This window comes from Gallinula chloropus (assembly GCF_964237585.1).
Source record: "Gallinula chloropus genome assembly, chromosome: 3".
NCBI classification, from domain to species: domain Eukaryota; kingdom Metazoa; phylum Chordata; class Aves; order Gruiformes; family Rallidae; genus Gallinula; species Gallinula chloropus.
Window position 1 is genome coordinate 106,371,587 of NC_140087.1, and position 13,196 is coordinate 106,384,782.

The following is a 13,196-nucleotide window of genomic DNA, read 5'->3' on the forward strand; positions in this document are numbered from 1 at the left end:
AACATAAACCAGACATCCAACCAAATAAAGTCCTCTCACATCTGCAGTAGTTTGGATACGTCAGGCTTTGTCAAAAATCCTGACAATAAGAGCCTAATAGGCATATTTCACAAGTCAATAAAATCATATTCAACAGCAGACTGTAAAGCAGCAGAGTGTTCTAATGGGCAGGATCACGAACTAAGGCCACCCTGGCTTCCTTCCTGTGTAAAGCAATTTTCCTTTCTGGTTCTTTTACCAACATCTTTCCTGACAGCCTCACGTACTTCAGGAACCTATTCAAGCTAGGATTTGCTATTTTACTAAACATTCAGGCAGGAATTAACACAGTGGGAACCTAATTTAGTTCTGATCTTTAGACTAGTGGAATAGTAAAACATATGCAAACAGTAATAAAATAAATGCTTTTGCTACTTTTAAGAATGATTGAGAAAGAGAAACAAGTGCTACTCTCTGCAGATTCAGATACTGCTGATCTAATCAGGCACTCAAGCAAACCTAAAATAATACCCTATATATATTTACAATTGTATTCTTAACCTAAGGCAGCATTCACACTGCATTATTCTTGCAAAACATACAGACAAAAGGAAAAAAAAAAGAAACAACACACACTTATTACCTAAAGATTTCTCTCACACAAATTCTGTTCCCTTCAGACATCTTCCTTCTACTAGCACTGGCTGTTATCAGATCATATTTGGATAGTTAACTCATTTGTGAAACACCTAGGATTATTTATGATTAAATAGTGACCAAAACCAGCAAAATGCTGAAGACACAAAAAAACTCTCAGTGGAATATTACCGATTTTAACAAGCTTTTCCAAAAAACTTGGGAAAAATATGCAAATAAACAATTTTTGCTCTTGGAAATATAACCATGGTTAGCAGAATTCAAATACTGAAATATTATGATACAGCCAGAAGCATGGCATATGTGCACAGTTACAAAAAAAACCCTAAATAGCATTCTTGTAAAAGCAACAAAAAAGAGATAATAGAAAACTTACTTGTGCATATTTTCCACTCCTATTACGATCATGATATAGTAGGAAATTCCACTTTGTATAACAAAATGTAAGGCATACCTAGGGGGAAAAAAAAAAAAAAATTAAACCCCCACAGCATTTTCATTGATGTCCATAAACCCCATGCATTTATTTATTTAACATGAAATTAAAGAGGTCTGTCAAATTTTAACCCCATCACTGCTTCCAAAAACCCTTTTGTTCCATTGAGGTTTTCTGCAGCTCTGCCTTCTGTTGGGAGCTCCCTGCTTCAGCGTGGCACAGACAGCAGTAATGAACAAAACCCATAGACTTTGCTAGGATGCTCCAGCTTACAAACAAGAATATAGTAAATGCTGATAACACTTCAAATACAACAACTCTTTCCTGCTTGAATGTTATTTTATGTGTAAGTAACATGGATGTTCTGTGGTTCAATGGCCATAATCACCTTTTTACCTGTTTACAACACTAAGTCTCTCAGATAGGACCAATCATATCTTAGTATCCACAATATCAATATATGGGAAGATTTCATAGTCAATAGACATGGTAACTCTGACCAGCCAGTCTCTTTGCCCCAGGTCATCAGTAATTGATAAAGGGATGGTGGTGATAACAGTCTCACCAAACACCATAAAAACTAAACACTAATAACCCACAGTTTTATCTCATCAGGGTACTCTAACCTCTTCTCCCTATTTGTGCTCTACACCTTCCCACCACAGCTACCAAACCACTGGTGTTTTGGCATTTATGGGAGACAAAATGCTAAAAGCCCCCAAAAAGCAGCCTAAAAAGCAGCTACTATTTTGTTATACTGATACTGTTCTCTTTCAGCTTATCATGAGCAATTTCCTAATTTCATTCCTCATCTATTAATAAGGAAATGCCATTAAAGACTTTCAACAAGAAACCCAGTTCTATCCAGCTGAAATCTGACAAAACCTACACAATGGACGAAATGAAAACAATTCACTTCAGTATTAACTGACCTTGAAAATCTCGACTTTTTATGGGTGATCCAGTCTGCATATGATCCCATGCTTCCCTACTAACTAATCTTATCTAAGATATAACTACCCAAAATTGAAGCTCACGTTTAATATAAGCAATTGCCAATTAAAAAAACCCAAAAAACCAACCAACACAGTTTTTCTTTTTTCTTTTCCTATCAGCCACGTATTTCAACACTGCAGCAAAGACAGGCATTAATAAATGACAAAAAATTAAGAGGTTTGCTTCTTAAACAAAAGCGACACACTATATCAAAGCCTGGGAAAATGTGGGTTGACGCAGAGTACCGTATCAAGATTACAGTCTCTGACAATATTTCTTTCAGAGTTTTTAACAGGAGCAATATGATTGATTGCTGATTCCAAAATTAAAAGGGATACATTTAAATACAACATGCAGTAGTAAATTTTAGCTACATAAAAAGGGTATTCTAGGCTTTTTATGCTATTTGCTGTTATCTCAAGGTAATTATATGTTTTCTTCCTGTCCCACATCACCATCACAAGCACTAAATGTGACTGAAAACTAGCACATCTGAAATTGAAGAGGACATTACAACTATTAGTCTTAAAAGGGTGCAGATTCCAAACTATTTCCCACATTTAGTTTCATAGATTATCTGCAAATCTACATTTACTATAAACACTATAATAGAAACTCTTACTGTTTTCCCTCTTGCCCATTATAACTCAATTGAAGAGTCCTTGAAGGTGTACCATGGGATTGTAACCTGTATGTATACTTCATTCCTTGAGAAGGGGTGAGGGAAAACAAACCAAACCCTCAAAAAACATTCTTGTATAAATACATACTAAAGCAATGGGAAGAAGAGTTGGCACAAGCACAATACAAGTAGCAGCTTTCTAAGAAAGTGTACTTTTAATATCTCAAACTATGTTCTTCCTTAAAAAAAGGTTTTAGTTCCATGATTGTAAGAAAAAAACAAACACCTTTTAGCAAAGCAGTTTAAACAGCTATCACAAAAACTACACACGGTAGCACCATCTTCCATATCAACCTGTCTCCCATATCATCCTCCTCATTTTGTGCTACTGGAAACCTTTGACATCAGAACACTCTCTCAAAGCAGAATACCATGGCCAAAAGTTTGAGAAATGTGTGGGAGTTACAGAATTGCATATACTAGTAAGCTGCACACATATACCCAAAGAATAAAACTTACTGATTATTCTTTCCCTAAATGTAAAAGTAGGACAGATCAACTAATGTTGAGGAGCTTCTTCAACATGCCACTGTAGACACCAAATCTGTGGCTTGGAATTCCAAGATTTATTTATACATATTCTGTGTGTGCCCAGACATAGATGCACACACACGGTGGGCACCTTCCCACCAGCACAACAGCTTGGTTCATTCCCCCAGCTCAGTAATATCTACAATAGTCAGTACAAATAAATCTTCCATATAGTTAGCTGAGCAAGCACAATGTTTACCATGCATTAAAACAAACTGGGACTTTATTAATCTTAAACCAGCTTGAAAAGATGAGTATCATTTAGTACACTAATTTTGAAAGAAATGGATTCACCAAACTAAATGCATACTTTTTACTAGCCCTAATAATGTTTTGGCCTGCTACACTGGAAAAGATCAAGATGTGAAAACAGTAGTCACATAAAATTAGTGTTTAAAGAAAAATCCCAAACAACACACCACCCCACCATCACGCCTGAAATGTAAAAGAAAAAAACCAAGCCACAGAAACCCTCTCAAATCAAGGCCAGCTCCTTTCCAGGTGTTTTAGACTACTAGGAGCATCATCAGTACTGCAGTTCAGCCACTCTTCCTATAAAGAATTACGTTCAATATTCAGAAAAAGCCACAGGAAGTTATTGCATGCAATGAATATTTAAGATAAATTATGTTCATCACACCTGTGCTATGCCTCAAGGGATCATATCTCAAGGAAGCTTACAGAAGAAAACCTGGTACAACTTAAATAAGCTGCACCTGTTCCATCCTCCCAAAACCACAGGAGGACAGTATGTGAGTTACCGGTTTGCAAATGGAAAATCTTTCAAAATTTTTGCACTGCATCAGTAAATTTTAAGCTACTTTCTATACAGTTGCAACAGCTAAAAAACCCAGAATTAGGCAATAGAGTTCTTCATAAAAAAGCTTTGCTTTCCTGCAAACAAGAAATGAAAGTCTGCAAGTTCCTGAAAAATAAATTTAAGTGCAACTTACCATCCAAAACAAAAAAGTGCAAGATAAAGGCCCAGGAGGGTTGCAACAACATGTCTTATAAATGGGCTAGTTTTGCTTGAATGAAGGTATGTTCGAAACCAAATAGCTGCAAGCAAGGCAAACAGTTGGCACACTACAAAGTTGACCTGCAGAAAAAAAGAAAAGAAAAAATTCTCACACATTTATGTATTAAAAATGAACAGAAATATCCAGACACTGTTAGCAATTTGCAGAACCTTTGGCCCTGCCACTGCTCCCGCCACAGCATGACAATCTCAAAGAGCTTTTCCCAAAACCCCCTGGCTCCATAAAGCACAAAACAGTGCTCCCCTGAGCAGCTAAGATAAATCAAACCTGTAGAAGCAAACTATGCATGAATCCAGAAAAAACCCAAAGCTATCTTCCTGTAAATTCTCTATATACCAAACCATATATATATAAAATCAACCATGGAAGCATTTGTACTTTCCCAATAACATGAAGACCTGGGTTAATGTTACAGTTTAAACCCAGCTGGTAAATATGCACCACATGGCCATTCACTCAGTCCTCCACTCCCTGTGGGACAGGGAGGAACATCAGAAGAAAGAGCCAAAACTCATGGGTTGGGATAAGGACAGCTCACTAAGACAGCATAGAAAGAGGAAAATAAAAATGACAATACCAATTAGAAAATATATAAAGCAGATGATACACACTACAATATGCTCACTGCCCAGGACCCGACACCCAGTCTGCCCTTCAGAAGCAATCCCTCCTCCCCAGCCAGCTTCCCATTATAAACTGAGCACATCATGGTATGGAATAACACTTTGGCTGGTTTGGGCCAGCTGTCCTGGCTGTGTCCCATTCCCAGCTTCTTGGGAAAATTAACTCTGTCCAAGACAAAGAAAACCAACCAAACAAACAAAAAACCAAATAAAAACCTGACTGTCCTGTTTTTTAAGCAAGCCTGACTTGGAAATACAGATCAGCTCCACAAATCACTGGCAGATCACTTCAGTGGCCTGTGCAGAAGCAAGGCTCAACGAAGTGCACTTCAGTGGTAAGAAATCAGATAAACAGCCTGGTTGCACACTGGATTTTCTTCTTCTAATTTCAAGTAGGCTAGTTGCAGAAAGTCCTTCTCCCTTCAGGCCATTTATTCTAGAAGATAGAAAATCTCTTGTGTATTAAATATTTAAAGACATTAGGGCACTGAAAGTAAAAGTAGAATTAAAAAACCAAACCAGTGAGTTTAAAAAAATATAAAGTTCTGACTGTGGCCTGGAAAAACTTTAACAGTAAGGGTACAACAAAGAAATAATTTCCTCAAATACAGCAACCACTAAGAAAACTGCTACAAAGACAGATGAATTCCTTTATTCAGAAGAGATTTCCCACTCCATGGATTTTTTTTTCTTCCATAGAAAACTGCCTAACAATTTTTTGTGTCTAATAGTGCTGTGGTTTAGCCCCATCCAGCAGCCGCGGGCTCGAAATGACTGGAGCAGCCCAAGTCATCACAACCAACAGCTTAGAGAGCACTCCTTCAGGTCACAAGCACTTCAGTACAAGAAACTTGCACATCCAGAATGCTTGACTAGTCCTTAACACAACAGTGGTTTAGCCTGTTTGATGTCACTTAGCTGAAATACATACTTATACCACAGGGTATGACAACACTATCTTTATATTCATGACAGTAGGCCTAATATTGATGTTTGCAGCAACACAAGTGCACACCTTTAGCACTGTAATTCAGCTAGTCCACCCCTTCATTACAAGCTTCAGGCAATAATAACAGGTAAGGGTGTGAGAACAGGCAAACATGATTATCTTTAAAGTGGAAGTTAAGTAACAACAACTACTTATAGAACTCTCATCTTTGTAACAATTGCATAGACTGCCCATTTGCAAATCCAAGGCTAATTCCTCTTCTTACAAACCACTCTAAAACCTTCTGTAATAACAAGTTACAGAAGCATTAAGTGCTAGTAGGGAAAGAGGCTCAGAAGACAGGGCTGTTATTTTTACCAGGAGCAGTTCCCTAAACTGTCACATACACTTTGCCATCCATTCCCCTACTCCCACATTTACATTATGCTTTTAACATATCTGAAAAATCCTAAATGAATGAGGAGATATTCTTTCCGGGCATAACTTGACCTGTTTTCTCTCCTTTATAAGCAATGATGCAAATGAAACGGAGCGAGGTTTATAACTCAGAATGAGTTTCTGGATCTAGTGGAAAAGTTTCATATAGAACATTCAAGTTTAATGAACCACTGAAAGGGAAGCTAACTGATAATGTATTTAAAAAAGAGGATAAAGAAAAATTTAAGGCATAGTCATTAACCATGAATTCAGTATCAACCATTCCTCAGTGAAGTGGTCACAGCACTGAGCTTGACTGAGTTCAAGAAGTATCTGGACGATGCCCTCAGTCCCATGCTCTGACTTGGCTGGGCCTGTGTGGAGCCAGGAGTTGGACATGATGATCCTTATGGGTCCCTTCCAGCTCAGGATATTCTGTGCTTCTATGATTTCATTTGGATATTTATTACAGAAATCATGCTATGTGTACCACAGAGCATATGTCTGACACAAAGAACTGACACCCTACACAGACTAAAAGGGGATGGAGACAGAAGAGAAAACTGGGGAACATGTAAAGTGTTGCTGGAGTGAAGAGAGAGTGGAGAAATTGGCATGAAATAACTGTCTATAAGCAGTAACTTGTCCACTGTCCTATCATTGCTGATTTTAATGAATATCAAGAAATCACTGCTTTGGCTGCATTCCATACGATTTGCCAGTTGGCATTTCATGATGCTCCTCTTTTTCAGGCTACCCCTCCAAGTAAGCTAGCAAGACCTGGGGATGAAGAGAAGTCATCACCTGGCTCCTACTGTTACCATGGCAAACGGCAGAAGTTCTTCACATCTCTGACCTGTACCATCATCTCTACAGGAGCAGACAAGCAAAACAAACAACCTGGAATTTCACAAAATCAGGATGAGCTTGCAGATTTAGAAATTTGGAAAATCTTCATGACACATGCAAAAATAATCTCAGAAAGGTGCCCCCCTCTTTGTTCCCTACATGCTGAGCCCTTTCCTGGCCACTTGCTTTCACTTTAGCTGTTTATTCAAACGACCAAATCCACATCTAAATACAGTATCCCACTAAACAAACAAAGAAAAAACCCAAACCACCAAACAACCAACCACACCCAAACCAACCAAACAAAAAAACCCTCAAAAGATACAAGCCTTCCCCAATAAGAATATTTTGACAACTGCAGTAAAATCATACCTTTAGACCAACTTCACAAGTAAAATTTCAAGGGATACCAATTCATTACAAACACACAACTCAACCAACACAATCTTGTTCGGAAAGCCTTCCTCATAAGTGCCTCCAAACCCACCAGTGTGTATCCTTAAACTGCTCTTCCCAAAAAGCGTGCATACGTACATAGCTGAACACAGAGAAGGCATGACTGCAATGTTCACACACCACCTCGTGTTCCTTCTCTACTCTTACCAATCCAATCCTTACACTTGCCTTGCAGCACACAGAAATACAGATTACAAAGCACCAATGATGTTACAGGCTTGTATTACATTAAATCCTTCCAAAGTTCTAAATACACATTTGTAAAACCAACCTATGCAGCAGTTAAGATTTGAAAGCCATGCAGCTTCAGTTTAACCTTTATACAGATCTACTTCTGATAATATTCTTTCTGCTGCTTTATTCCATTTTCCCCAGCAGGATTTCTGCTTCATTCAGTAAATGGACAATTGCTCAGTTCTTGCCCTCATCTTATGACCCATTAAATGTTTACCATCTGCATCCTATACTGAATACAACCCCCTTATATTTCCCCACGGACACATTTATGCAGATCTGTCCATAATGTGGGAAGACTGCATAAAATAAATGTAAACTTTGCAATAGCTTCATGAGGTCAGTATTCCAACTAAAGGTGGGTCCCTGGCATGCACTGAAGAATTTCTTAAATAAATGTTAAAAAGAAATAGAGAAGAATACATTATTTATCCTACAAAACTAATTTTTAACATACTGCCGTGCAATTTTTATCCACTAATTCCGACTTTAGGCTCAGCTTCCTCTTCACATCAGCTGTATTTTAATATCAAAAGCCAATGATTGCAACCAAGCCTCTCAGACTCCTGCTACTTAACATCAGAGAAGGCATTGCCTCATTCAGAGAAGCAGCCAAAGCAGCAAGGGAATTTAACTGTTGTAGATAATTCCTAACTGGATAGCACAAGTTAATTATACCGCCCAACACAGCCTACAATCCACTGAGAAGTTGGAACATGATTGCATAAAGTTTTGCTTACATGTTCTAGCAAGGTATTGAGAGGCGCTCAGAAGAGCAGGGACTGTGAAGTACCTCACAAGAGAATCAGTGATCTAGTGTGCAGAGCACCAAGTAAGATTCAGGAATTTTAGTCCCTTCTGCCAAGGACCCGTGCAGACTCTTTGGAAGTTACCTCATCTTTGTGCTTCTTTCTTTTCTCATCTTAAACAAACCTCTGATCATAAGAAAAAAGTATTCAAACCTGTAGAGTGGAATGAATGCCCATGGCCTCAATAACACACGTGCAATGAATGAAAGCAGATGTAGGGGTTTTGTTGGGGCGGTGGAGGGGGGGGTGTTTCATATTAAGCTGGCTTGTTAAGAAGTAAAAAAGGCAGCAGTTTAGTTCTTATTGCTGTTGAAATAAGGCTTTGGAAAAAAGGTCACCCAAATACAAGCAGAAGTACTCAAGCCTACCTGATCACACACAGAGCCTAGACCAACAGTTTTGAGATGGAAGATGCTTCACAAGTAACAGTCAAGAGCCTGTGGAGAAAATGATTCTGCAGCCAGAGATTGAGGGTTTTTTCCCAGCACTGTGTGTCTCATTGCCTATAGCTATTTTTTTGGTCTACCAGAGAAACAAAGTTACCACACCCGCTCCCTGCTTTGCCTGACAGGGTGAGTGAGCAAGGTGCATTGAGCAGCACTCCCATTGTCCCTGTTTTCAACAACTACAGTTACTTGAGATAAAAGACATTAAAAAAAAATAGAATATGAACAACAAAAACACTCTGAAGGGCGGAGCTCTTGCAAGAGCTAGACAGAATAATGTACATTTTATTTAAAAATAAGCACCTATCTTAGAGCTCAGGCTTTGTATTTGTGAATCTATAGGGCTGGTTTATTATCAATAACACTGCAAAATCACAAACCTCTCCAGGCATCATATTTGTTGACACAAACTTGTAAAAAATTAGCCAAACTTTATCACAATTAATGAGGCCTCAGTTGTGCTTCATTTCTCAAACATCAGTATCTTCTTACTCTCACTGCCAGTTCGGCCAGAACCATTTCCTTTTTCCACCAAAACAGTCAGCTGAGGAATTAAAAACATCTACAGATGTTCACAAAAAGCTCCTTCTAATACAGGAGAGCTGATGCTTCTCCACAGCAACCAGATAACAGTACAGATGGATCTTCTTCTGTCCAATTACTAACCTTCATCCAGTATAAAAGAAAAAGAACAAACAGATTGTACAATTATCCAATAATTGCCTACTGCCAAGCCACTAAAAAATGGAGAGTGAGAATAACTATTATCTGAAACCAACGATCAATTTTCCAACTATTCCTAAAACTTACTGCACTGGTATTATGAAAGAAAAAAATTAACAGCTTCCACAGTAAAGCTGAAAGAAGCAACTCCATGATTCCATGACAAGAATCAAGATCAAAGTATTTGGCCATTTTTTCAATTTATTGGGAAACATCAGGAAAAGAAGTCCAGAGACAGGTATCTGATAAAGAACACTGGAGAGATTCAGAGAACTCCTCTTCTCTGAAAGGAACAGGCATTCTTCTTTCAAATCAAAGACCATAAACTTTGTGACAATGCTTTCAAATGCATTTTTGGTTCAAATAACAAGCAGCACCTTCCATGATGAAAAAAATGTAACTAATTAATAGTGCTGCCCTGGAGTCTCAACCTCACTTGACAGGTGAAACATGAAGAGCAAGCAGATAAGCAGCAGTGTTTATTTTGGGGCAGTATCACTATGGGAGATGTTTATGGTAAGGCAGTGTGTTCTATGCAGCAAAGACTGTGTTGCTGCATAGCTATACAGTACCCAATGTGAAGGGGACATATGAGACCTCTGAGCACAGCCCCTCTAACAGCAGCTACTTCTTTTAAGTCCATACTCCAACTATTCATGGTAGTCAACTTTAACAATACTAGCAAAAGCTTTTTAATGTTGCACAAATATACTTCCTCTTCATATGAATTTACTGGCAGCTCTAAGGACCTACTCATCAGATTCTGAATGCTTTCCTTCCAAGCTGATTTCAGTCCAAAACATCAAAGACAGTCATGACATATGGTAATAATAGTATTTCTATTTCCAGTATTATCATCCAAGTGCTAGCCTGTAATTCTTAAGCATGCTGGAGAGCAAAGAACATCATGAAGGACATGAGGTAGGCACTAGTAATCTGTTTTGTGTAATGAATGAGCATCAAATCATTAAGTTTTTTTCAAACTGGACTTACTAAATCATTACTCAGAATTACTGTAAGAAAAAACTATATAACTAAAGATGCAAAATAAAAGAAAAAACTACACATTTTGTAGTGAAAACAACCAAAGCTAATTCATTAAGGATGTGAAGATGTCAGCTGAAGATTGTTCTTTCCGACTGGCTCAAAGATTCAGCATCACAGATACTGAGATGTCACACATAACAGCTACTTATTCACCAGGCTAGCCAAAATCTGGGAATCAAGTTTGATTTCAAAGTGAAAGTGGACTAAGAATGCTGGGTTGGGGTTTTTGCTTGTGTGGTTTGTTACGCTTGGGTTTTGTTTTGTTTTTTTCCCTCTCCTCAGAACCAACAGGGACCTGAATCACTTGCTTCCATCAAGCAAAAACTGGTTTGGCCAGTTAAGGGTTGCATGGAAAGAGGACTGACAACTGCAAAACACAACAGCCTGGCATTATGTTGGCAAAACACAGTTCCAAAGAAAACCAGGCTCACTGCAGCATGCAGCATTCTCAGAAACATGGCTTTTTATCACACACGTGGTGCACATTCACATAGTGAGTAACCTCAAAATCTCCACTCTTCATCACATGAGTATCAGCAGTATAAAAGATATTCAAACGTGTATTTGAACAAGAAGTTGTTATTTTAATGCTCAGAGAGCCACTACAGTGCCTGAAATTTTGTAACATTTTTACAAGTTACTCACACTTTCCCAGTTATTAAAAAAACTTAAAGTAACTAACATCTGTGGGGGGTATCCTTGCAAAGGCAAACAGAAATTGATACTTTCTCCATTAACAACTGCCTCAGTACTATGATATTCTGCCCATATGCAAGAAACTGAAGTCTATCTTACAGTAGGCAACAGAACATAAAAAGTAACACTCTGTTGTCCATATAGCCAGCAGAAATCCAGTAAAAACAGTCATCAATTTATTAACAAGCAAAACAAATATTCCCCATGTTTAAAACTGTCAGTTCCCAGTATTCTCCATGGAGGGAAAAAGGGGGAAAATTTAAAAAAAAAAAAAAGAAAGAAAAGAAAAAGAAAAAGTACTTCACCAAGCTCTTGAATGAACTACTGTTCAACTCGGTTTCTATTCCTCCATGTCTATTATCCTCCTGCTCCTCCCAATTCAGGAATTATCTGCATGAAATCATCTATCTACAAAGTCTCCAAGCACCGCAACAGCAGCCCTGTGAACATCTGCAATACACAGTAAGCTGCAGAAGTAATGGACAAATGGACAAGCTGTTACAGCTTTTCAAATTAATTCTATTTTCTATTACAGTATATTAGTAACATTTAGAATTATGTTTCCATATTAAAATATTTTAGGCAACTTGTTGCATTCAAGCCCATTACAGATAAACATTCACTAACATAGGCTAGACCTTGTACAGATCTGGTAGCCATCACTGGCCTTCTAATAAAGTCCTGCAGACCCATGGTGGCCTCAAATTCTTTGTAGCTTTTCATTTGTTATACTCTGGACTGTCACTCCACTTTGAGTGACACAGTCTTCGCTGAATTATTACCTTTACATATATTTATATATATGAATCATATGAATGATTGACAGGCAGCAGTAGAATCAAGAGCACTGCTCAGCCAGAAGGCAGGTCAGGAAAATTAAGACTGGTAACATTACCAGTACAGAATACACCACTGTAGTTATACAACCATTGTGCTCACAAGCCATGTTTCAGAATAAGAGTAGCTTCTTCAGCTTAGGCCACTTCAGCTACAAGTTTAAAGAAACACCAAAAATCTCAGCTACAGCAAATTACAACATTACAGCCAAACCAAAACAGATTCTTTCTTCACCTTTGGACATATTACTCCAATTAACAAACAAAACAAATATAGAATAAAAGGCAGAACTACGGATGTTTTCCTTTGCAAAATATGGCTTAGCTGCCGAAAACATCACTTAAAATATGCAGGCATAACTAGCATTTATCTAAATTGGCAGACAAATTGAAACTGCTGAACAGCTCTGTTCACTTAAACGAGCACTAGAAGACTAATAACAATACTGAGCGCAAAGTACTTTCCAAAGGAAAGAAGGACCATCAAATATCTATACTGAAGAACATCAACAGCATTCTCTCTAAAATAAGTACTGTACAGATGCACACACTGAATAAACAAGTCTTCACCTGGCTAGGTGTGGTCTTTCTCACCTTCCAGGAGAAAAAAAGACAACAAAACAACCCACAGTCTAGACTGCCTCGTTCAAGGTTTGGAAAACAAGAAAAAAAACACTGTGCAAATGTTACTCAGGAACAGTCCATGCTAGCCAAAATAGTAAACGTGAAGAAGACACACCATAATCAAGGCTGTGAAGGATTTATCACAGTCCTTCATTAGGTCAACACA

At 38.0% G+C, this 13,196-nt stretch overlaps 1 protein-coding gene across 1 annotated transcript in view; it reads right to left on the minus strand.

The window, feature by feature from the left end:
* Positions 1-13,196, minus strand: part of MBOAT2 (membrane bound glycerophospholipid O-acyltransferase 2) — a gene marked incomplete at both ends in the record, with an annotated part of 89,164 nt that overhangs the window by 69,464 nt on the left and 6,504 nt on the right. The window contains 2 exons of the mRNA XM_084260997.1: positions 1,013-1,090; positions 4,235-4,380. Of these exons, the coding sequence (XP_084117123.1) occupies positions 1,013-1,090; positions 4,235-4,380 (224 nt within the window). The remainder of the gene's footprint in view (positions 1-1,012; positions 1,091-4,234; positions 4,381-13,196) is intronic.